Source organism: Lepidochelys kempii, chromosome 13 (assembly GCF_965140285.1).
Source record: "Lepidochelys kempii isolate rLepKem1 chromosome 13, rLepKem1.hap1, whole genome shotgun sequence".
Lineage (NCBI taxonomy): Eukaryota > Metazoa > Chordata > Testudines > Cheloniidae > Lepidochelys > Lepidochelys kempii.
This window is the reverse complement of record NC_136392.1, coordinates 4,067,840-4,089,725: the sequence shown is the minus strand read 5'-3', so window position 1 is coordinate 4,089,725 and position 21,886 is coordinate 4,067,840. Positions and strand designations below refer to the sequence as shown.

The window sequence follows — 21,886 nt, the reverse complement described above, 5'->3', positions numbered from 1 at the left end:
AGATAGGAGTTGTTGCAATCGATGCATCTGTGTTGATTCAGCGGCTCTGCTGAAGATCCGCTAAGTTGATGGCAGAGCGCTCTCCCATTGATTCCAGTACTCCAGCTCCGCGAGAAGAATATGTTAAGTTGGTGGGAGAGCGTCTCCCGTCGACACAGTTCAGAGTAGGCACCACGGTAAGTCGACCTAAGCTACGCTGACATCAGTTATGTTATTTACGTGACTGAAGTAGTGTAAATCATGTTGACTTACTGCGGTAGCGTAGACAAGGCCTATATTTGTCTAGCTGCAACTTCCAACCACTGTATCGTGTTATAACTTTGTCTGCCAGATTGAAGAACCTTCTATTATCAAATTTCCATTCAACACATGCACTTATAGGTAACCTTATTCTTCTCTTTAACAACTAAATAGATTAAACTCCCTGAGTCTCATTATATGGCATATTTTCCAACCCTTTAATCATTCTTGTGGCTCTTCTCTGAACTCTCTCCAATTTTTCAACATCCTTCACTCTTCAGAGTCACTGCTTCCCAGGATAGACTCCTCAAACATGAAATTATGGCCTACATTTTTTGTTCCTAGACGTATCACTTTGCAATGGCCATATTACAACAAATACTATTTGCTTGCACCCAGCTTACCAAATGATCTGGATCACTCCATATTAGGGACCTGTCCTCTTCATTATTTACAATTCCCCCAAACTGTGTCTCATCTGCAAACTTTATCAGTGACGATTTTATGTTTTTTTTCCAGGTCATTGATAAAAATATGAAATAGCAGAGGTCCAAGAATGAATCCCTGCAGGACCCCACTAGAAATCCACATGCTTGATGATGATTCCCTATTTACAACTACATTTTTGGACCTGTCAGCTGGTTTTTAATCCATTTAATGTGTGCTATTTGATTTTGTATAATTAATTTCTTAATCAAAATTTTCTGTGTTACCAAGTCAAATGCTTTACAGAAGTCTAAATATATTACATCATTTCTATTACCAATTTGTAATCTCATCAAAGAAAGGTACCAAGTTAGTTTGACAAGAGCTATTTTCCATAGACTCATGCTGATTGGCATTAATTATATTACCCTTCTTTATTGAGTGCCGTATCAGCCTTTCCATTGCTTTGCCTGAGACCTGATAACAGGCCTATAATTACCCGGTCACCATTTTCACTCTTTCTAAATATTAGCACATTCGTTTTCTTCCAGTCTTCTGGAACTTCCCCAGTGATCCAAGAGTTATTGAAAATCAATATTAATGATCCAACAGAGCTCCGCAGTCAGCTCCTTTAAAACTCCTAAATACAATTCCTCTCTGTTTGTCAAGATGAGGTCTAATACTGAATTCCCCTATGTGGGATGCAACACGTTTTGAGTTAGCAAATTGTCATTAAAATATTTACAAATTCTGAGGACTTTTTAGTACTGGTGGCACAAGCACTCCAGCATGTGTCATTCAGATTGAAGTCCTCCATGATAATGCAATTTTTTTCCTACGCATTATAGTTAGGCACTTGAGGATACGGTCATCCTGTTCCTTAGGGTGATTTGGTGGTCTCTAGCAGACCCCAATTAGTACTAGGGATGTAAAATATTAAATGGTTAACTGGTAAGCATTAGTCCTACCGTTAATCCACCCTAACCATTAACTCCCAGCCACGGGCCTGGTTGGGCCGGCCGGAGCGGCCCCAGCCCCTCTTCCTTTAATCGGTTAAACAATGTAATTTTAATAGTTTAAATGGTTAACTTTTTAAACAACATTTACATCCCTAATTAGTACCCCATCTTGTGCTGTATCTGTTAGGACACTGACCCATAAGCATTCAAGATAATTTGCTTCTGACTTGTCAGAGACTCAGAAACAGGTAATGCCACTTCTGACAGCCTGCCACTACTCCTCCCCTTTTGCCCACTTGAACCTTTTAAATAGGGTAAAACCACTGACTTAGCATTCCAATAATGCAAACCATCCCACCCAGTTCCAGTAGTACCTGCTAAGTTGAATTTATGCTCATAAATAATCAATTCCAATTCCTCTTGTTTACTACACAGGTTCCTAACATTGGTGTATAGACAACTAAAGAATTTCTTCGCTTCACATGTCTTGGTACCTTGATTAATTTTGTTCTGAACATCATGGTTTGTTGTAACTGAGTGCTTACTACTTCTCTCTTTTCACCATCCCGTTTGTTGCTAGTTTAATGCCCTCCCTGTCAAGTCTAGCCAGCCTGTACCCTAGAAGAGTGGTTCCCATTCTACTGAGATAGAGGCCATGCAAAGTGGACAGTCCCCTCGCCCCTACAGAAGGTGGACCAATGTTTCACGAAACCTAATCCTGCTGCCTTCTGCCATTTACCTAGCTAGCGGTTTACTTCTAAAGTCTTCTGCCTTCCCTTGCTCATGGCAAAGGAAGGATTTCAGAGTAGATCACTAGAGCATTCCTCTCCTTCAGTACCCTTCCGAGTTCTCTAAAGTCATCTATGATCTGTGAGGTATCCTGGGAAACAGCATCATTGATGCCTTACTCATCATTACCAGTGGATCTCTGCCTGCTGAGTTCAGAAGTCTATCCAGCCTTCAAGTCACATCTGGTGTCTTTGCTCCGGGAAGACCGCACACAATCCTGTTTTCTGCCTGCTCCTTTAGAAAGGATGTTTCTTCTTCTTCTTAGTACAGAATCCCCAAAGGGGATTTTCTGTCTTCCTTAGTTGGTTGGAAATCTCTTTGTGGGTACATTTGATTGTTTTGTGGGTTGGGCTGAGTAGCCAACCTTACAGGTATGTCCTGTCCAGCTCTTTGTTTCATTTGACCAGCTGCATCTTCACAGACTATATCCTCAGTTTCTATGCTGAGAACATGATTATTATTAGATTCTTCTACTTATGTAGAATTCCTCCTGGACTGATTCTGTCTGGTGTTCATGGCCTGCCCCTCCTCTCCTGCCTCCAGCCATGTAGAATGCACCTGAACTTCTTGCCTCTGATCGTTACAAACTGCCAACTCTCCTCTCTGGTTCCCAATCTGCTTTGGTGACCAATTTCTTTCTTTCTTGAATCTTGGGTGGCAATGCTTCCTGAATCTGGATGTCCAATAACTCCTCAGCCTCTCTCATACTCTGTGGTGTATGCGCTTGTCCTTCCACACCACAAATATTTCCTTCCACAAAATTTTACAGGAACCAAACCATTCCTGTCCTTTGCAGGACTTCTTCTGGATTTGAACTTGGGACCTCTCACACAAGAAAGAATCATACCACTAGACCAACACGTATATGAAGATGCAGTCCCCTGAACTCAAGATGGCAAGTAATGAATGAAGGTAGAGGGATAAAATACAACATACATACATGCCATCTTAGATTTAAACAACACACACACACACACAAATAAAGAAAATAACTATCAACTATGGAGAAGGGAAATGAATACCCTTACATAAGAGATGTGGTCTAATGGGTAGAATTGGGAAGTATTCAGATCTTAGTTTTGACAGTACTTCTCTGTAGCCTTGGCCAAGTCACAGCCCTCTCTGCCCCAGTTTCCTCATCCATAAAATGATGATAGTATTGACCTTCCTCCCAGCTGTGAGAAATAGTAAGGACTTCCTTACATGGGGAAACTGAGATGCAGAATAAGCTATTACACAATAGCTATACTGGAATAGCTCCCCACATGGATGTGCTATTTTGGAATAAAAGTCACTTTTATTCCAGAATACAGTCATAGAATTTAAGGCCAGAAGGGACCACCAAATCATCTAGTCTGATCTCCTGTATAGCAAAAGTCACCAACACTACCTGTACACTAAACCCATCAACCAAAATTAGACCAAAGTATTACAGCCCACAGGAGATTTGATTATTATGTTCAACAGGAAAAGAATAAGAGGGATTGAGGGGCACCACTGCCCAAAGCCTCTGCAAAGACTGTCTACAGGGTGAGCAAAACAGCTTATTCCAGACTAGCTATTTCAGTCAATTTCCATGTGTAGACAAGCCCTAAGACTTATAACGTGCTGTGACAAGGAAAAGCTCTGTGGGAACCGGGTTCACTTTTTAATGGAAAGGACTGTTTTGATTAAGGCACTGTTGGATTAATATTCCAACACTAAAAATAATTTCTATACCTACCTCAGGCCAAACATCCTCTACTTCTAGCAGCCATTTTACAGCAAAATAGACAACAGCAAGAACAGGCACTCTAGAAAATAAAACTTGCCACTGCCAGAGAGAAATTCAAAGTGGTGTAATCTGGCAAATCAGGAGACACATTTTAAGAGTTCCTTTGTATTTCATTATCCAAGCACTGAACTAGTGTTTGAGCCAGTTAGGGATATGATCTTGTAATGCAACACCTTCTGGTATCTTCTTGATAGGAGGAGGGTGCCCTGGCAGGAATCCAATCTTCCCTTTACAGAATTCCTACTCAAAGAGACCACCAGCTGTTTCTTTGTTCTTAAAAAAACAACTCAACAAATATGTCTGTGAAATAAATATGATTTTCTATCATTGCTGAGACACTCACGTGCTATCCAGCATTTAAAGGTGAGATAGCCCATGTCAGAGCAGAACTAATACAATGGGGTGTGGTAACTGGGGGTGGGGGGGCTCTCTAGTTGTCTGTTTGTAATAAAGTACATGAAACTACATCAGAGTCTGCTTTTCCAGGTTCCATCTACAAGGTAGGAGTACTCACTGCCAGCAGAGACTCAATACTTTCATCATGGAGCTCACATTCCATAGAAGCTGAACCTTTCTGAACCTAGAATCTTTATTTCCAAAATGTTTGCTTTTTGTCCACCCAATTTGCATGTGCAGCTACTGCAGCTGTGTGTCAAAGTGACTAGTTTAGGCAGATGTACTAGTTAGGCACATAACTAAATATCTAAGTGCAGCAGCAATACCTGAGTGTGCAATCACAGAAATTCTGTGCACTTTTGAAAATAAGAACCAGAATGATCAAATCTGCTTAGTTATTCAGTAAGCAAATAAAATTCCACATCTCTCCCAAGTGCAACACAAACACCTGAAAAACCAGAACTGGACCAGACTACTATGGCAAGAACTGGTCAATTTCTTCACTAATCATCACTTCTTCACTTCTAATCACCAATTATACAAGAAACAAGACAGGTGCTCCAGGGCTGCTTGCCAAATGAAGTACCTAGCAATTTCCTGATTCTGAAGTCATTTGAACAACATTCCATAGGAAACTGATTACTTGCACTTTCCAGCAGAAAAGGGGTTAAATCCCTGGTGCCAGCTGATCCAAAGATCTGCCAGGATTGCTTCAGGAAAGCCTGACTCAGAAGCGATAAGGCTGTGCAAGAAACTCTTCCACTAGAACAGTAAATAAACAGTTCTGCCAAGCACAGTGTTACTCGGGGGCTCTGCTGTACTGTAAATGTAGGTCTTTCAGATAGGTTTCCAAGATCTAGCACTGAGTACAAACTGCTGAGTAGGTCTGGGTGCTCACTGGGCTTAATCACTGGTTTGAATAATTCATCCTACTTCTTCATTATGTAAAAGTTTTACCTGTAATGCTAGGATATTCAGTCCTCAGTGCTTCAGGAGCCAAATCAACATTACCCAAAAGAGCCATAGTAGTGTGACTTCATTGTTTCATTTACTATAGTACTATATATAAACAGCAGGACAGGGGACATACTGAGTATATATAATTCTCACAGCAAAATGACCGATCAAGTATTATTTTCTCAACCACAATTGGTTAACAACATAGTAAAGGCATCCTGATTGGTTAATAACTTAGATTGGTTAATAATCAAATCACACAGTTTTAATATCATGTGCTGCAAAAAGCCGCAGGAGACACATTAAAGAGCCACGCAAGCCTCTGTCTGAGCATCACTGCTGCAATACGTGTTCTCTTTGCTCTATATCCAACACACCCTCAGCGAAGGACACAATGCAAGAAGCTGCACTGATTGTATCATATCTATTTAATTCCTTGATCTCAGAAATTGGGGATAAAATCACTACCAGAAATGCGAAGCCCCTGACAGAAGAAGACTGGGAGCAATATCAGAATCCTGGCTTCCTAATTGATCACACAACTATAGATGGAGAGTGGAAGGTGTACTGCTACAGACATCGGTTTAGCTAATGCTAAGATTCATGCAGAACACAAACCCACTTCAACATAGACGGAGTCGCAAATGTATACTTAATAACCACCTTTCTAAACTGATCATACTAGCAGCTGAAATAATTTCTTTTACTGTAGCTTTCACCTTGTTACATGTAACCCTACAAGGGCCAGATTTTGTGTTTGGGTGAAGAAGGGGAAATGGTGGGGGAAAAAAATCAGATATAATTTACCACATTGTGAGCTTCATCGAGTATTACCACAGTCCCTTTCAGATCTAAGTTGTGTGCTCTCCGGCTCTAAAAGCAAACAAAGGGGACACGGGTGAGATAGCAACACTGCCTTCAGACACAGCTTGGTGAACTGGACCATGAGAGAGTTTGGACGGGACATAATTCACTATGGAATGTGGCAAGCAAAACAGTTTTGGCTGCTTACACTGCAACATAGTCCCTTGAAATGGAGATAGTCAATGTGTCCTCTAGAGGTAAGAACAAGGCCATATACCTGTGCTGAAAGTTAGATAACATCATGGGTCCATCTTATGAATAATAGCAGTCTGTCTTGTGAAGGAGTGGGATTGGGACCCAAAAGGTGAAACTGAGAGGCACTCACATGCATAAGAAAGAAGATAACACTAATACCTTAAGGGATGCATTAACGTATTATAACTCATTCCAATTTCTCTTTTTGTCATTAGTATTTTCTACATATATTTGTTTGTCATCCTTGCAAAAAGAGGACACACCCACAGTATTATGTGCAGTACAATTATAAAGTTCAATCAATTCATTTCCTAATATCCTCTTCATCTTTAACTCACTTTCATATTCTGTGACAGCCGAAAGACCAGCCTGCTCTATTTAGCACTGGTGAGGCCTCAACTGGAGTACTGTGTCCTGTTCTGGACATCTATCCTTAGGAAAGATGCGGAAAAACTAGAGAGAGTCTAGAGGAATGCTAGAAAAATGATAAAAGCTTTAGAAAATCTGACCTGTGAGGAAGGTTAAAAAAACTGGGAATGTTTAGTTGTGAGAAAAGATGACTGAGGTGGACCTGATGATAGTCTCCAAATATGGTAAGGGCCCTTACAAAGAGGATGGGGATAAATTGTTCTCAGTGTCCACTGAAGATAGGACAAGAAATAATGGGCTTAATCAGCAGCAATGGAGATTTAGGTTAGCTAGTTTTGAAGTGAACCACCTCAGGAGTTTGCTTGCTATGCACATTCTTTCTGGCATATCCACTAGAATCTGACAAAAAAAAAATCAATAAAATCAATAAAAATGAATTTAAAAATAAAAATGTTACCTTTGAGTCTAGTAAATAGTTGTAAGGCATAAAAATAATATCTGCTTGCTGCTTCAGGCTCCGAGATAGATAATAAGGACAAACTCTGTTTAAAAAAAAAAAGTATGAACTATAAAACAATATCCACAGAAATACTAAAGTGCACTCTGGTTTCATTTATTATGTTTCAGGCTCTCAAAGGTTTCTAATCAGCTTTTTAATTGACTGGAACATTAGACCTTAAGGCAGATCATAGAATCATAGAATATCAGGGTTGGAAGGGACCCCAGAAGGTCATCTAGTCCAACCCCCTGCTCGAAGCAGGACCAATTCCCAGTTAAATCATCCCAGCCAGGGCTTTGTCAAGCCTGACCTTAAAAACCTCTAAGGAAGGAGATTCTACCACCTCCCTAGGTAACGCATTCCAGTGTTTCACCACCCTCATAGTGAAAAAAGATGCCTCGCTTTATCCATGTGGGCCCTTCTTATTTATACTTCAGTAAAAAGGAACGCCAGACTTAATACCTAACTGCGCAGTCCACCAAAACACAGATCAAGATACCAAACAGGAGAAAAATGAGGTGACTTGGTGATTAATGCACTAATCTTTCTCCCCTGGAGACCAGGATTCAATGCTGGATTAGATCATTAAATCTCTAGTGGTAAGAGATTTTGTGGTCTCATCCACCTCATAAAACCACCACATCACCTGCATAATCAGCAGTTCCTCCTCAGGTATGCCTGACTGTGATCAGTATTTTGTCTGTGCAGCAGATCAGGACTCAAATACACCATCAGCTCGAGGAAGAGGTACTAAGGCCTCATCGCAGAGATGGATTTCTTGAGAATTGTTTGCACAACAACATGTAACTACTCAACTCTGGTCATTGCTGCTCATCTGGAACTTTTAGGTGTGTCAAGTTCATACAAATGCATTCCCCAGAACAAGGACACTGAGGAACTTTACCTGTGCTTGTTTCCATTTTTAACCAAATCTTCAATATCAAAGATGGAGTTGGTCAGTTCCTTCTCTGTACTCTTCTCTGTGAAGGAGATAACGAACAGTTACAGAAATCGAAGCAAATAATCACAAAATCAATCAATCACATCTGTACTTCGCTCCGAATTCACTGGATTCTATCGAAATCTCTTGTCTTGATTCCCTGGATTGAAACTAAGGCCTGAGGTTATTCTCTGTGCAATAATCTAGAGCCAGCTGCGCTGTAGCTCCACCAGCATTGAGTGCTCCGGCTGTTGTTTACTCCTCGATGCACAAGCTTCAGACAAACACACATTAGCATTTGAAGATTTCAGTCAATTTTGTATTTTGTTCCATCCACTCCACAGAGAACTGTTATATAAATAGCGTTTGATTTTACCCTAATGTCCATATTGCAAGGAACAATCCTGCACTGGATCTTTTGGGATGGACTAGATGTAACCTAGCACAGTGGTTCTCAAAGCCGGTCCGCCACTTGTTCAGGGAAAGCCCCTGGCGGGCCGGGCCGCTTTGTTTACCTGCAGCGTCCGCAGGTTCGGCCAATCGCAGGTCCCACTGGCCACAGTTCGCCGCTCCAGACCAATGGGGGCTGCAGAAAGCGGCGCGGGCTGAGGGACGTGCGGGCTGCCCTTCCCACAGCCCCCATTGGCCTGGAGCGGCGAACCACAGCCAGTGGGAGCCGCTATCGGCGAACCTGTGGACGCAGCAGGTAAACAAACTGGCCTGGCCTGCCAGGGGCTTTCCCTGAACAAGCGGCGAACCGGCTTTAAGAACCACTGACCTAGCAGGTCCTTTTCCAACTTTAATTTCTATTATTCTATGAAATCTGGCCCTGCGGCTTCTAAATTCCCGGACAGGCTCCAAGAAAATGTGAATACCTGCTGATTTAACTCTTAATTACATTTTACAACATGTGTAGATGATAGCTTGTGAGCTAATATTCATCTTGGTGCCATAATTTTTTCAATGGTTTAGTCCTAACCTAATTTCTGATTTGCTCAGTTCCTCCAGCCCAAAATTCAATGACCTGAAAGCCTTATAATTCACACAGGCAAGAGGAACTGCTATCCCTTCCTTAACTTGGTCTTGTGCTGAAGAAGGATGTGTGTGTGTGTACACGTGTGTGTGTGTGTACACATATTAGTAAAAATTCAGGAGGACAGTTTACTGGTCTAAGCTTCATCTTAAAATACACAGAACCACAGGTTTGAACCCCAGCAGTCAACCCAGCCCATCATCCTTCAGAGGATACAATAAGCACAATACAGTTTATTGAATGGGGGTTCTGCAAGGACATTTAAAACCATCTGCACTTGAAGACAAGGGGTCTGTCATCCCACACCAGCAGACTCCTTGGATACTTCCTCCCAGCTCCCTTGAACAGTGTATCATGTAGCATGATGGTTGTCTGCTGAGTTGCAGTTCAGTAGTGCTGACGACTGTTTGGTGACTAACATGAAATTAATTTGTGGTCTGATCCAAACCCCACTTTCTCATTTAGCTCAATTGCTAGCAGTCACAGCAAAGAGGCCAAGAGCTGAATGGGCATGTAGAAGGAAATACACTCTCACTCCTAGAAGGGCCTCACCAGGTCAGGGGTGAAACATATTGCCGGGATTATATGGATAATTTGCACTGTTGCTGCTCCTGCTCTGTTTTGTGGACAAATTAAAAGGATTTCAGTCTTCAGGGATATCGACCCTGTACCTTTCCTGAGCATTAGCTTAAAAACCTATTAAAAGTAAATGTACATGCATACATTCAGGTGCTGATGGGTTCTCTCATTCCTTTTCAATTTCCCCATCTACCTGCCAGGCATCTCTCTGCCCAAAATCAGGGCATTGCCTCCACAGCCAAACTTACCCTCCACATTGTTATAGAAATGGCAAGTACGAGCCATCACTTTCATTCGGCACATGTGGATCTGCAAGATAAAGCATATTTCAGGGCGCAAAGGTACAGCTCGCCCAAGGCTGTGGAGGGAGAGGCAGGGTAAATGAACATATTCAGGGACACTCGCTCAGCATAATAAGGAATGAGAAAGGTTTCTCTAAAAAACCAATCCCTTTTCTTCTCACATTTTCTACAGACCGTAATCATGGTGCAGCATCCACCCCAACCAAGCACGAAAGAGGATCAGATTATAATCCACAGCCTACGAACATGTGGCTTCACTGGACTCCTTCATAATGAGGCTGCTATTTTTTCCCAAATTTTTTCATCTCCTAGGATTTTACTTGTACATCCATCGTTAAGCCTCCATACTTCCCATAGATAGGTTCCCTCCCCAGGGGCATCCACCTGCCTGAAGAAGCCGCCAAACCTCCCTCTGAGACCCTTCTAATACTGCCTCTTTATTCAGCTACAAATAGGGGCTGCGGAAATGCAGCATGCCCTTTGAGCATGAAGCTAGAGGAAATGCATACCAGATCATCAATAATGAGAATCAAATAGCGGGATACCAACAAGTTGTCCTGCCTAAGAAAAAGGGGAAAATACCCTCTGAGCATCACCAGTATGTTGGATTTCTACGGTACCTTTTATATAAAGACCTAAGTGCCTTACATACATTAGGCCATGTAAGGGAAGTAGTATCGAACCCAATTTAAAAATAAGGAAACTAAGGCAGAAAGAAAAGGGACACCAGTCATTTGAAATTTGGTCAATTTCAGGTAATGAATCAAATACCATTACAGGGTCTACACCTGTCTACAATCCCTGGGCCAACGTTTGCAGTTTCACAATCACATTTTCCTATCAGTGTTCTTCCCTTCCCTATTGCTGTGTAAAACACCCAAACAAACAGGGGGAAAGTGACAGATTACTCAGTTATTTTTCCCCATTATTATTTTTTCAGCTATGGGAGTCCTTAACATTACATGTGGCAACAGTAGGTAAAACATTTTCAATCAGGAGCATGATTTTTAAATTGATGGTGTCATTTTAAACTACCTGCCCTGGGTCACTTGGCAAGCAAATGGCAGGATTGCAAGTTAAATACAGAAAACTAATTCACATGCTCTCACCAGTCACAACCCCTCTTGGAAAGGTAAATCCCAGAATTTAATTCTTCACTAACAGAGCACGACAAGAACACAAACTTTCTATAGCACTCCAACTGTATGGTCAACTAATACCTCTGAGTTTTGCCAAGGATTGTAATGAATTTCAGCATTAGAAATTATATGCCCTAAAGCCAAGATACAGTCACTTACATGTATAAGCTTTGCACAACTTCATTGTTGCGTTCTTACCTGCATGTGGTTACTCTCCTGCCTCTTAACTTCAGGGTTAATACAAAGCTGCTCTCTGGAGCCCAAAACACAAACCTTTGGCCTATTTAAACAAAATACCCAAATAGCTGGTATTAAAAGGGGTGGGAGGGATGACAAGAGAGAGAAAAACAGACTTTTGAACACACATGTTGCTAGCTTGAGTCAAGTATTTCCAATGTGAAAGTTGGCTGGGAAGAATAAAAGTGGATGTCAGAAATTTGGGAATCTCAAGGCTTTTCAACAGCTACATTTCTCATCTATAACATCACAGTAAATTTTTTGTAGCAGCAATAAATTCTCAAATTTAAACATGCATTAATGAAATTATTTTGATGGGGCAGGGAGTAATCAATAGTAGCTTTAGTCAACTCTCTCAAAAAGCACCCCCACAAAACATAGATCCTGTTATAATGGCACAGCATCCCACATCTAAATACCATGGACCTAAAAAAGAACCCTCTTTTTTACTGTACTGTAATCTATTTTTTAGATAGCAGGGAGATTGGATTAATGATAATTTACTGCAGAAGCTGTGGCTGAAGGCAAGCATTCAAAATAGCTTTGTTCATTGAAAAGATATATCCATACAGATACTCAAGCAGTTACTAACGGACCTACATGAATGGGCTACATGTAGCTACATGAATCAGCACCATTGGCAGGAATACAAGCAAAATATTCTATTAACCCCGATAAACTGAAAAATCCATCTCTCTCTGAACAAAGAAAAATATAAAGCACATTTCTTTTCATACACAAAAAAGTTTACAGGCTTGACTGGAAAACCATCTAGAAAACCACACTTTTTCAAAGGAACTTTTGAAGTAAAGGGGATTATATACAGGAAACTTTGGAATAGGAGTGAGAAAAGGAAGAGGAATGGGAAGCAGAATCCTCAGCATGGGAGAAAGCTACACAGTGAGCCAGAGAAGTTACGTTTCCACCCATCTGCATTATGAAAATTGCATTCCAAGGGATACATCATCAGATATGTAGTCATCCAACGCAACACAAAAAATACCCTTTTACTCTGACTGAAAAGCATTTTCTTAATTTGTATTTACCTGTAGACTGTGCTCTTTAACTCACTGATGACTTGAGTAAGCTGAGAATGGGTTCTGGAGGCATAAATTATTTTAGGAACATCAGTGTAATAAGCTGCCAAAGGGAGAAAAAAGAAAAAAATTATTAGCACTAAACAGAAGGAAGAACTAAAGATATCATTAGCCTGCTTTCCCCAGCTGGTGCTATGGTAACAGCGTGGCTTATGGAGACAGCAAGGAATTTTACAATCCAGCTATTCACCTATAGGAAATGAGCTAAGTGGATATTTTTACTGCCTTGTAGCAAGGAGAAAGGTTATGTGGGGCATCTTTAGATTTACATCAGTAAAAGGTAAGTGTGAAATAATGCTTTAGCTGCTAAATAATGCCATTGTGGCATTCACAGGTACATGACAAGGATAAAAGAAAAAGAAATACTAATCATCCTCTGTCATTCCTTCAAGGTTCCCAACCAAGTATAACAGTCAAAGTCTGCTTGCTGGGACATTTACCTGGGATTTCAGCATCTTTGCCAGCGTCACCCCAGGACGACATGGGTCTGTCAGGAAAGAGTTCCACTCCATTCATTCGCTGTGCAATTTTCCATTCCGAGATGGTATCTTTAAAATGCTCCCGCCAAGCCAGAGTGGCACAGAGGAGGCACAATGTCTTCCCTGTACCCGTGGGACTCTCCAAAATGCCATTCACCTTCTTTAATGTTGAGAAAGACAGGGAGAAGGAAGGAAAATTTGGGGACAGCTCAGAAATTTGCCTAGCATTGATCACCGTATAGTACAGTATTTTCCCAGGAAAAGAATAACCACATCACTGTACAGATTTATGTAGCATGATATACCTTCCACTAGAAACACATATGTACATGCTTATAAGCCTGTGAAAGCTGACACATAGAGGTACAACCTGTAAGAGCCTTTACCCCACTCAAAAAGAAAAGGAGTACTAGTGGCACCTTAGAGACTAACAAATTTATTTGAACATAAGCTTTCGTGAGCTACAGCTCACTTACTCCTTTTCTTTTTGTGGATACAGACTAACACGGCTGCTACTCTGATACCCCAGTCAAGTATCAGAGGGGTAGCCATGTTAGTCTGTATCCACAAAAATAATGAGGAGTCCGATGGCACCTTACAGATTAACAGATTTATTTGGGCATAAGCTTTCGTGGATAAAAAACCCACTTCTTCAGATGCACTACGTGGGTAAAAAAACACTTCTTCAGAGCTCCACTGACTGGGGTGGAGTGGTCAACCTAAAACACAGATTCATGGACTATTTTATCCTTTAATTCACACAGAAATTCTCCACACTTTGCTTGACACATGACAAATTTTAGGTTAAAATAAAAGAAAATATTATAAGCTGCTGCCTTAGGCTAAAATTGGAAATGATTATAAGACTGTAGATGGAGACTGATTTGCTAAGCAAGTTAATAATTTAAACATACACTCCATATCACAAGATTGAATCATGCAGTATAGATGATTTACACCAGGGATAGAACGGTGCCAGACATTACAGTTTTAAAACAAATTACATTCTTTTATGCCTGGGTTATGCATTGGCCAAGGCAAATTATGTCTCAACACTATTAAGGCCCTTCATAAAACAGCTTTAAAATTATATCTGCTTTTACAGCCCAACATCAGTGGGTGGTCTACTGAGCAACTAGCATTGCAGGTGTGATGAGGCTGAATGCTGGAGCGTCATGGAGAGTAAAACTTCTCTTCTTTCACAAAAGAGCTCAGGTCTTGGATAGGGTGGAACAAAGAACATAAATCTCAGAAAAACTACTTTAGGCACTCCAGGCAAAGAATAATCAGTATTTTGGAAAGCGTTTCCTTATTTGTTTGACATTCACTAAGACTATATTGCGGAGATGCCAAGTAGATACCACCATAAGTACACCATCATTTTTTTTTAAATTAAGGACAGATTGCATGAACATAAGGACTACTTATTTAGTTTTCTTTTCTTTTTTCAAGTTTCAGAGAGAGGGAAGAAAAAAACTACCTACATTTCTGCCCAAAAGATTTAACACTAACATTTCTGGCATTGTTTTTTTTTAATTGCATGCTAAAAAATATGTACAATTAAAAATAAAGTCTGGTGGAGTGGGAAGCAGAGAGTATATGAACAAGAAAGGAGAAAAACTAGGTATTTTTTCACTAGTAGTTTAAATTGTAGGAGTCGCCTTTCGCAGTTTGCAACCCAGATAACTAGGGCCCTACCAAATTCACAATTCACTTTGGTCAATTTTACAGCCATGGGGGTCTTAAAAATTAGTCAATTTCAGGATTTCAGATGTTTACATCTGAAATTTCAGGTGTTGTAACTGTGGGGGGTCCTGATCCAAAAGGGGATCGTGGGGGGGGGGGGGTTTCTAAAGCTGTTGTACGGGGGTTGCAGGATTGCCATACTCACTATCGTGCTACCTTCAGACCCCAGCTCTGAAAGCAGCAGCTGCAGAATTTCCTGCAGCTGGAAGAGGCTCCCAGAGGTGGAGGTAGGTCCAATCTCCCCAGTGCTGCTGAGAGCACCCCAGCCAGGGGCTCCTGGCTGCTAGTCAGGGCCAGTGGTGGATTACTGCATGGGCCCATGGGGCTCGTGCCCAGAGGCCCGGGACAATTTGAAAAATGGTTGCCCCATCCCTGGCAGGAGCCATGAGGGAGGTGGGGGGGAGGGGGGCAAGATTGGGTGGCCCGGAGCCCGGGCAGAAGCCATTGAGGACAGCAGCCCTGAGCCCAGGCACCCCGAACCCCAGCTGGAGCCATGGCGGGAGGGGGCAGAGGCGGAGCTGCGGGTGGTAGCAGCCCCCAACCCAGGTCCCTGAGCCTGGGCAGGCGCCACAGGGGATAGAATCTCTGAGTCCTGGCTGGAGCCACCGGGGGGAGCGGAGGAGAAGCAGCCCCAAGCTCAATCACCCAGAGCACAGGGGCTCGGCGGAGGGGCAGCCCCGGGCAGGAGCTGGAGCTGCGGGGGGTGACAGCACCCAACCCAGGTCTCTGATCGCACGTTGGAGCTGCAGGGGGTGGAAGCCCCAAGCCCCAGCCGGAGCTGTGGGGGCGAGGGAGGGGAAGGGAGAGAGGCAGCACCCTGGGCAGGAGCCATGTGGGAGAGGGAGCGGAAGCCCCAGAGCTCAGGTGCCCTGAGCCCGGGGAAGAGCCATGAGGGCCAGCAGTCCGGAGTCCAGCTCTGGAGCTGCTGCAGCACAGAAGTGAGGGTGTATCACCCTCACTTCTGCGCTGCCTGTGGAAGTGGGTCTGATCTCTCCCCATAATCGCAGTGCAGGAGACGGACAGGTCCTGTCCCTCCCCAGCCCTGCTGATTTCGGGGAGATCAAATTTCACAGGAAAGGGCTTATTTCACAGTCTGTGACACGTTTTTCACAGCTATGAAATTGGTAGGGCCCTACAGACAATTTTACATAAATTACAATCTAGCTTCTACAAACTGTGATTTGTGATAAATGCACAGCCTCTTTCTTAAAAAAGATTTTTTTCACATTATCAAAAAACATTTACCCACCATGCTATACAAACAGCCTTTAAATGTTACAATACCTTCAAAACATCTGATATGCTAATCTATTTATTTTCATCTTTGTTTCGCTTAAAACCACCAAACTGATTTTTTTAATTAAAAAAAAAGGGCTTGCTCTTGGGTTCGGACCTGGCCCCCTTTGACAGAGAAATCCTCACAGTTATGAACCTCTTCCCCCACCCAGACCCAAAAAATCTACATTATAAATTTTACCCTCTTGAGGTACGGTGTTATATCATGGCCTGGTACTGCTTGTGGACGGAATCAGATTGTATTATAAACACAATATAGAGCCCTGGGCGAAAGCCCTATAAAGAGCGGGCTCTGTAACATGATTATAATTCAACCTGATCACAGGTAAAACCCTGTCACTTGACACAGTAAAATCTGCATTGTAGGTAGAAGGAATTATTTTGGAAACACTGATACTCCAAATCCTAAATTGCCCTTCCCACCCGTTCCCCAACACAAATGAATCCCAAAGGAGTCCACCTGACCAGTGCTGGAAATTTACTGTAACCTCTCCCAGTGCTTACCTTCTGGAGACACTCAAGCACTTTAGTCATGTATTCCTCCTGACATCTGTATGGTTGAAAAGGAAAGTCCACTGCGATGCCATTTAACGTTATCTTGGGCATACTTTATCTTACACACTGAAAGCACAGAAACCAAGAGCATGCTTTACCACGTATAATTTACAGCACACAACAAGAGGCGTATATGCTAAATATGTACATACTGCAACTTCTCATTAAAATCAATTGAAATTACACTTATATGGTAGAAGAGAGTATTGTCATTTCATTTTTAGGCAACAATATTGCCAGCAAATCACTATTTACAACAGGTACAAAGTTCACAAGGATTTAGGGCCCAATTCTGCTAAGATCTAAGCACATTCTTCTAAGTAGTCCAATGCGTGCAATGCAACTACTCACAGGAGTAAAGTTATTCACAAACTTCAATCTTTGTAGAATCGCACCATTAATGCAGCCACAGAATACGCCAAATTTATTATTCTATTTATGTTTGTTGGGGGCATTTAGTGGAATAGAATGGGCAGTCCATCATTGGAAAGTGTAAATAAATTGATACTGTCAATTTAAAGTTATATATATCCAGAGCATGGAAGAGATGCATGTAGTTTAATGACAGGTTTCAGAGTAACAGCCGTGTTAGTCTGTATTCGCAAAATGAAAAGGAGTACTTGTGGCACCTTAGAGACTAATGCTCAAATAAATTGGTTAGTCTCTAAGGTGCCACAAGTACTCCTTTTCTTTTTATGTAGTTTAATGTTAAACACAGATAGCATAAATGACTTGGTCACCTCAAATACCCCCAATCCTGTCAAGCCTCCCTGCTTTGGGAGAGTCCCTCCTGTCTATTCACTTCAAAGATCTGTTTCTAGAATAAGTTTGCTGTTTACATCTCAAACATTTTAAATCTCACTTTTTTTTTTTTTTAAAGTGTCCCTCATTCAAATTGCACAGGCTTCCAGCAGCCTTGCCCACACAAGTCCTGGGATTTTGTCACCTTTGTCCCAAGTTTCATACTTCTTAAAATCTCCTAACTGTGCACATGTATCGTAATAAGTACTTTGCAAGAGGCCTTATTCACATGAAAAAGTTGCACCTAAAAATGAGGTCAACCTAGCTACTTCGCTCAGGGTTGTGAAAAACTTCATGCGCTGTGCAACATAATTAAGTTGACTTAAGTCCCACCATAGACACAGCTAGATCGAAGGAAGAATTCTTCCAGAGACCTAGTTAGTGCCTCTCAGAGGTGAATTAACTGTACTGATGGAAAAACCCTTCCACTGATGTAGGAAGTATCTATGCTATGGTGCTCAGGGTCGCCACACACATGTTCCCGGAATACTGGACATTTCAGCACTCCCAGGAACAGTGTCAGTGCATCTGCATGACCTTGGCCCTGCCAGCCCCACCTACCTGACCTTGCATGCAGAAATGTGTTCAAGGTCAGGTGGGTGGGGATGAAGTACTGTTCAAAATGCCATTCCCCCAAATGATATCAACAAAGCCCTGTCCAGTTTCGTCCCAGTAGTGGATAGGGGGCAAACCACCTAAAAAAGGAACTGTCTTGTATAAAATCAGACAAGTGGCCTCCCCAGCACCGTAGCTGAGCCGCTGTAGTGTAGTCAGTCTAAGACAGTGGTTTTCAACCTTTTTTCATTTGCAGACCCCTAAAAAATTTCACGTGGAAGTGCAGTGCCCTTTGGACATTTTACGCATAGTCTGTGGACCCCCAGGGGTCCATTCCCCACCCCCCCAGACTGAAAACTACTCTTCTAGGGTAAGGACAGCCTTTTGCACACCCCTCAGCCCTAGTCCGCAGACCCTCAGGGGTCCACCGCCCACAGGCTGAAAACCTAAGCTGATTAGGAGTCAGGTTAAGGTAAATCACCATGGGCCGCAGGGGAGCTGAAATAAGCAGATCCACGCAGAGGCTTTGTACACCCGGTAAAGAAACAGTTCAATGCCAAGGAGGCGTGCAGGTCCCTTGAAGCCCCACAGGAAGGGCTGCGTCTGCGCCCAGAGATCGCGGGGCGGCGCGGTCACCGCCCGCCGAGGGGGGACAAGCTGCCGCCCCGTCGCTCTGCCCCCAGCCCCCCGAAAGGAGGAAGGCCGCACACGCTGCCTTCCCCGCATGAGCCGGCCAGAGGCGCAGAACCGCGGCGGCCCGGCCCGGCCCCGAGGGGTCCTAACGAGGGTCGGGGGCTGTGATGGGCTCCCCAGGGCGCTGCTCCCCTGGTTACCCCGGAAACACCGCGGGCGCTGCAGCCCCCTGGCCCAGGCTCAGAGCGGCCGGGCTAGGATGAGGCGGGGAGCCCACGGCAGAGGCCAAGCCCGGAGCAACCAGTAAAATGGCTCGCGCCACCCCTCCCTCACCTCCCGCTCTGGCGCTCGCCAAGGCCCGCGCCCGGCGCTCGCCAGGCCCGCCCACCGCAGGCGCAACCGTGACGCACTTCCTGAGCCCGCCCCGCCCCGTCATCCTGGACGTCACTTCCGCCTCCTCCATTCCCCCGCCAGGATAGCTCTCGCGAGAACTCGCCCTGCGGGGCGGCGTGTTTCGCCGCGTGAGCGAGCGGCCGAAGCGAAGGGTCGTTGGCAGCGGGAGGCGGGCTTCGTGTAGGGAAGGAAACCGAGCGGCCAGGGCCTGGCCCAGGAGGTGCCCGGTAGAGCGACGCCATTTTGGGGGTGTCCTTTGCTCGCCTCAGTGAGAGGCGCCAAGTGTTTCGAATGAATCCGGCCCCTTCGGAGGCGGGTTGGCTCCCCTCAGGCGGCTGCCTGACCGGCCCCAGCGGGGTTGAGCGGCTCTTCAAGCCCTACCTTAAAGGCCCACGAAACTCTTTGTCAGAGGTGGTGGCTGGGTGACCGGATGTCCTGATTTTGAGGTGTTTTTCTTACATAGGCTCCTATGACTCCCCCACCCCCTGTCCCGATTTCTCACACTTGCTGTCTGGCCGCCCTAGGTGGTGGCCTTGGCCAGCACCTCTCTCCCGTGCGCGGCTCTGCTTGGGGTCGGGTGGCTGCTCCTGGCCCTTCCCAGGTAGCCGAGTTTTAGGGGTGTGCGTGTGACGAGTGTCAGGCTGTGCAGGACCCTTGCTCTCCCTCTTCCAGGCTTAGTGTTACGTCATCCCTTCCAGCTGTGTGGTGTCTGCAGCAAGAATGCTAATGCGACCTGCCAGGTGTCTTGTGTTCGTGGGGGATGCAGACCCCCTTTGTTTTCCTCTTCCCTTCAGTTCCCTGTCACTAGCTCCTTGTCACTGCACGTGTCCAGGACCTCCTGCGTCGGAAGCTCAATTACTCAGACCAAGGGCTTCCCCCAGATGTCGATGCTCACAATGAATTCCTGAGTAACTTCGGAGAGATGGGTTTCAGAGTAGCAGCCGTGTTAGTCTGTATTCGCAGAAAGAACAGGAGGACTTGTGGCACCTTAGAGACTAACCCATTTATTTGAGCATAAGCCTTCGTGAGCTACAGCTCACTTCATCGGATGCAGCGGAGAGATGGGTTAGTCTAGGGCCTGTTAAGATTCTGGCGCCCTGTACATGTATGTAATAAAGAGAGACGTGGTTTAATTAGATTCCCAGATTCTTCTATTATATTTCATGTACTCATAGAGGCTAGATATAGGAAGATAATATGAGTTCATCTACTACAGCTCTCTGTAAATGGTCCTGCTAATTCTGATGTTTTTGCATTTCCCCATACTACTAGACAGCTGTTGCATAGATAAGAAACAGAACATGGCCTCACATAGAGGTACCACACAGACTTACAGATGCCATCCGTTTCTAGCCAATCACAGGTGCTTCAGAATTTACAGGTGCCCTCAATTTGTAGTCAATCACACAGATGGTATTGTTTATATAGAAGGACCATAACTAATGCTTCATCAAATATTTGAAAATATTCTAGATAAAAGCAAACAAGCTTGAGTATATTACAAAATCTGACCTCTTTGCTGGCAGAGTCAGTAAAATTCTTTTTCTGGAGGTATTCAACTAGGGGAGATTACAGCTTCGGCTAGCCTTGCCTGGCAAGCTTGTCTTTGCATTGAAGTCATCTGGCCTATAAATTGCCTGAACTTTAGCTATTTTGTTAGTGAACTACCTATGTACAGTTCACTTTAAGGCTGGGTCTGTATAAATGATTCTCATAGAGAACTTAAAAACTCCAGTTTCCCAACTTCAGCAGTCATAACCAAGCTGTACTTAATAGAGCATGCTTAATTTATCTGTCCTTAATTTAGCCTTCAATAATTCAGGCTTCCGTAATTCAGTCATCCTTAACAGCATTTGTATGTTCCATGAAGCAAAGATACTTGCTTTGCAGAATTGAGCATCTTTAACTGCGGAATTCTTAAAGAATGCATCATTAGGGTGAATACAGAAAATCTAATGTAGATACACAACATTTTGAATTTTAATTACACCAACCAAACTATTTAAATTTGCTGTGACTTTTAAGTCTTAATGAGATCTACAAAATATGTCAGATTTAAAATTTCTAGCTTCACCTCTTTTGAGTATATGGAACATATAGAAAAAAAAAAACCATTCTTTTCCCACCCGTTCCTGCTATCCCTCCCAATGTTCCAGTAAAAAGTTGTTCAACTGCTTTTGCTCAGACTTTCTCGAAAAGGTGATCGCTTTGGGGTGAACCCAAGAACACAACATTTCAGCATAAAACAAATGGGTTTGGGAAAACTCTGAGCTACTACAGAAAATTGTGAGAGGAAGAAGTGTAGTGGAGAGTGAAGGTTAGAATTCAGTCTCTATCGTGAGTAGGGGGGGAGAAACCCAGTATCATTATCACATACACCATATCTCTTTGTAATTATTCTTTGTTGTACAATGAAAAGTAATATAAACATTCTGTTGAATTGTATTTTATTGTTTGCTACAGTTTACATTAACATAATAGTAGCTACTGCAGTCCTAGCACAAACAGAAATATGAGTCAGCTTATGCTCTTGTTCAGGGGCTGATGTGACTCAGCATTAGTTGGATGCTCTCTATCTTTCTATATAATTATTTGTCTGCACCATTTACCTTATTTGACCAACTCTGCAGCTT

General features: G+C 43.3%; 2 protein-coding genes across 9 annotated transcripts in view; one reads left to right on the top strand and one right to left on the bottom strand.

Annotated features, from left to right (window-relative positions):
* Positions 1 to 19,257, bottom strand: part of RTEL1 (regulator of telomere elongation helicase 1) — a 120,027-nt gene extending 100,770 nt beyond the window's left edge. For 6 of the 8 annotated variants that reach the window (XM_073308894.2, XM_073308886.2, XM_073308888.2 and 3 more), the window contains exons 1-9: positions 18,709 to 19,163; positions 16,821 to 16,937; positions 13,236 to 13,434; positions 12,745 to 12,838; positions 11,660 to 11,741; positions 10,269 to 10,329; positions 8,373 to 8,448; positions 7,427 to 7,511; positions 6,349 to 6,414 (exon numbers count right to left, since the gene is read on the bottom strand). In XM_073308894.2, coding sequence (XP_073164995.1) covers positions 6,349 to 6,414; positions 7,427 to 7,511; positions 8,373 to 8,448; positions 10,269 to 10,329; positions 11,660 to 11,741; positions 12,745 to 12,838; positions 13,236 to 13,434; positions 16,821 to 16,922 — 765 coding nt within the window. In that variant the 5' untranslated portion in view covers positions 16,923 to 16,937; positions 18,709 to 19,163. Of the gene's footprint in view, positions 1 to 6,348; positions 6,415 to 7,426; positions 7,512 to 8,372; positions 8,449 to 10,268; positions 10,330 to 11,659; positions 11,742 to 12,744; positions 12,839 to 13,235; positions 13,435 to 16,820; positions 16,938 to 18,708; positions 19,164 to 19,193 lie in introns of those variants that run through there. The other 2 variants (XM_073308887.2, XM_073308891.2) reach the window with 2 other exon arrangements.
* Positions 19,258 to 19,392: 135 nt separating this feature from the next.
* STMN3 (stathmin 3) overlaps positions 19,393 to 21,886 on the top strand; it is a 42,664-nt gene continuing 40,170 nt past the window's right edge. Inside the window, exon 1 of the mRNA XM_073308885.2 lies at positions 19,393 to 19,699. The gene's annotated coding sequence lies outside the window, so the exon portion shown is untranslated. The remainder of the gene's footprint in view (positions 19,700 to 21,886) is intronic.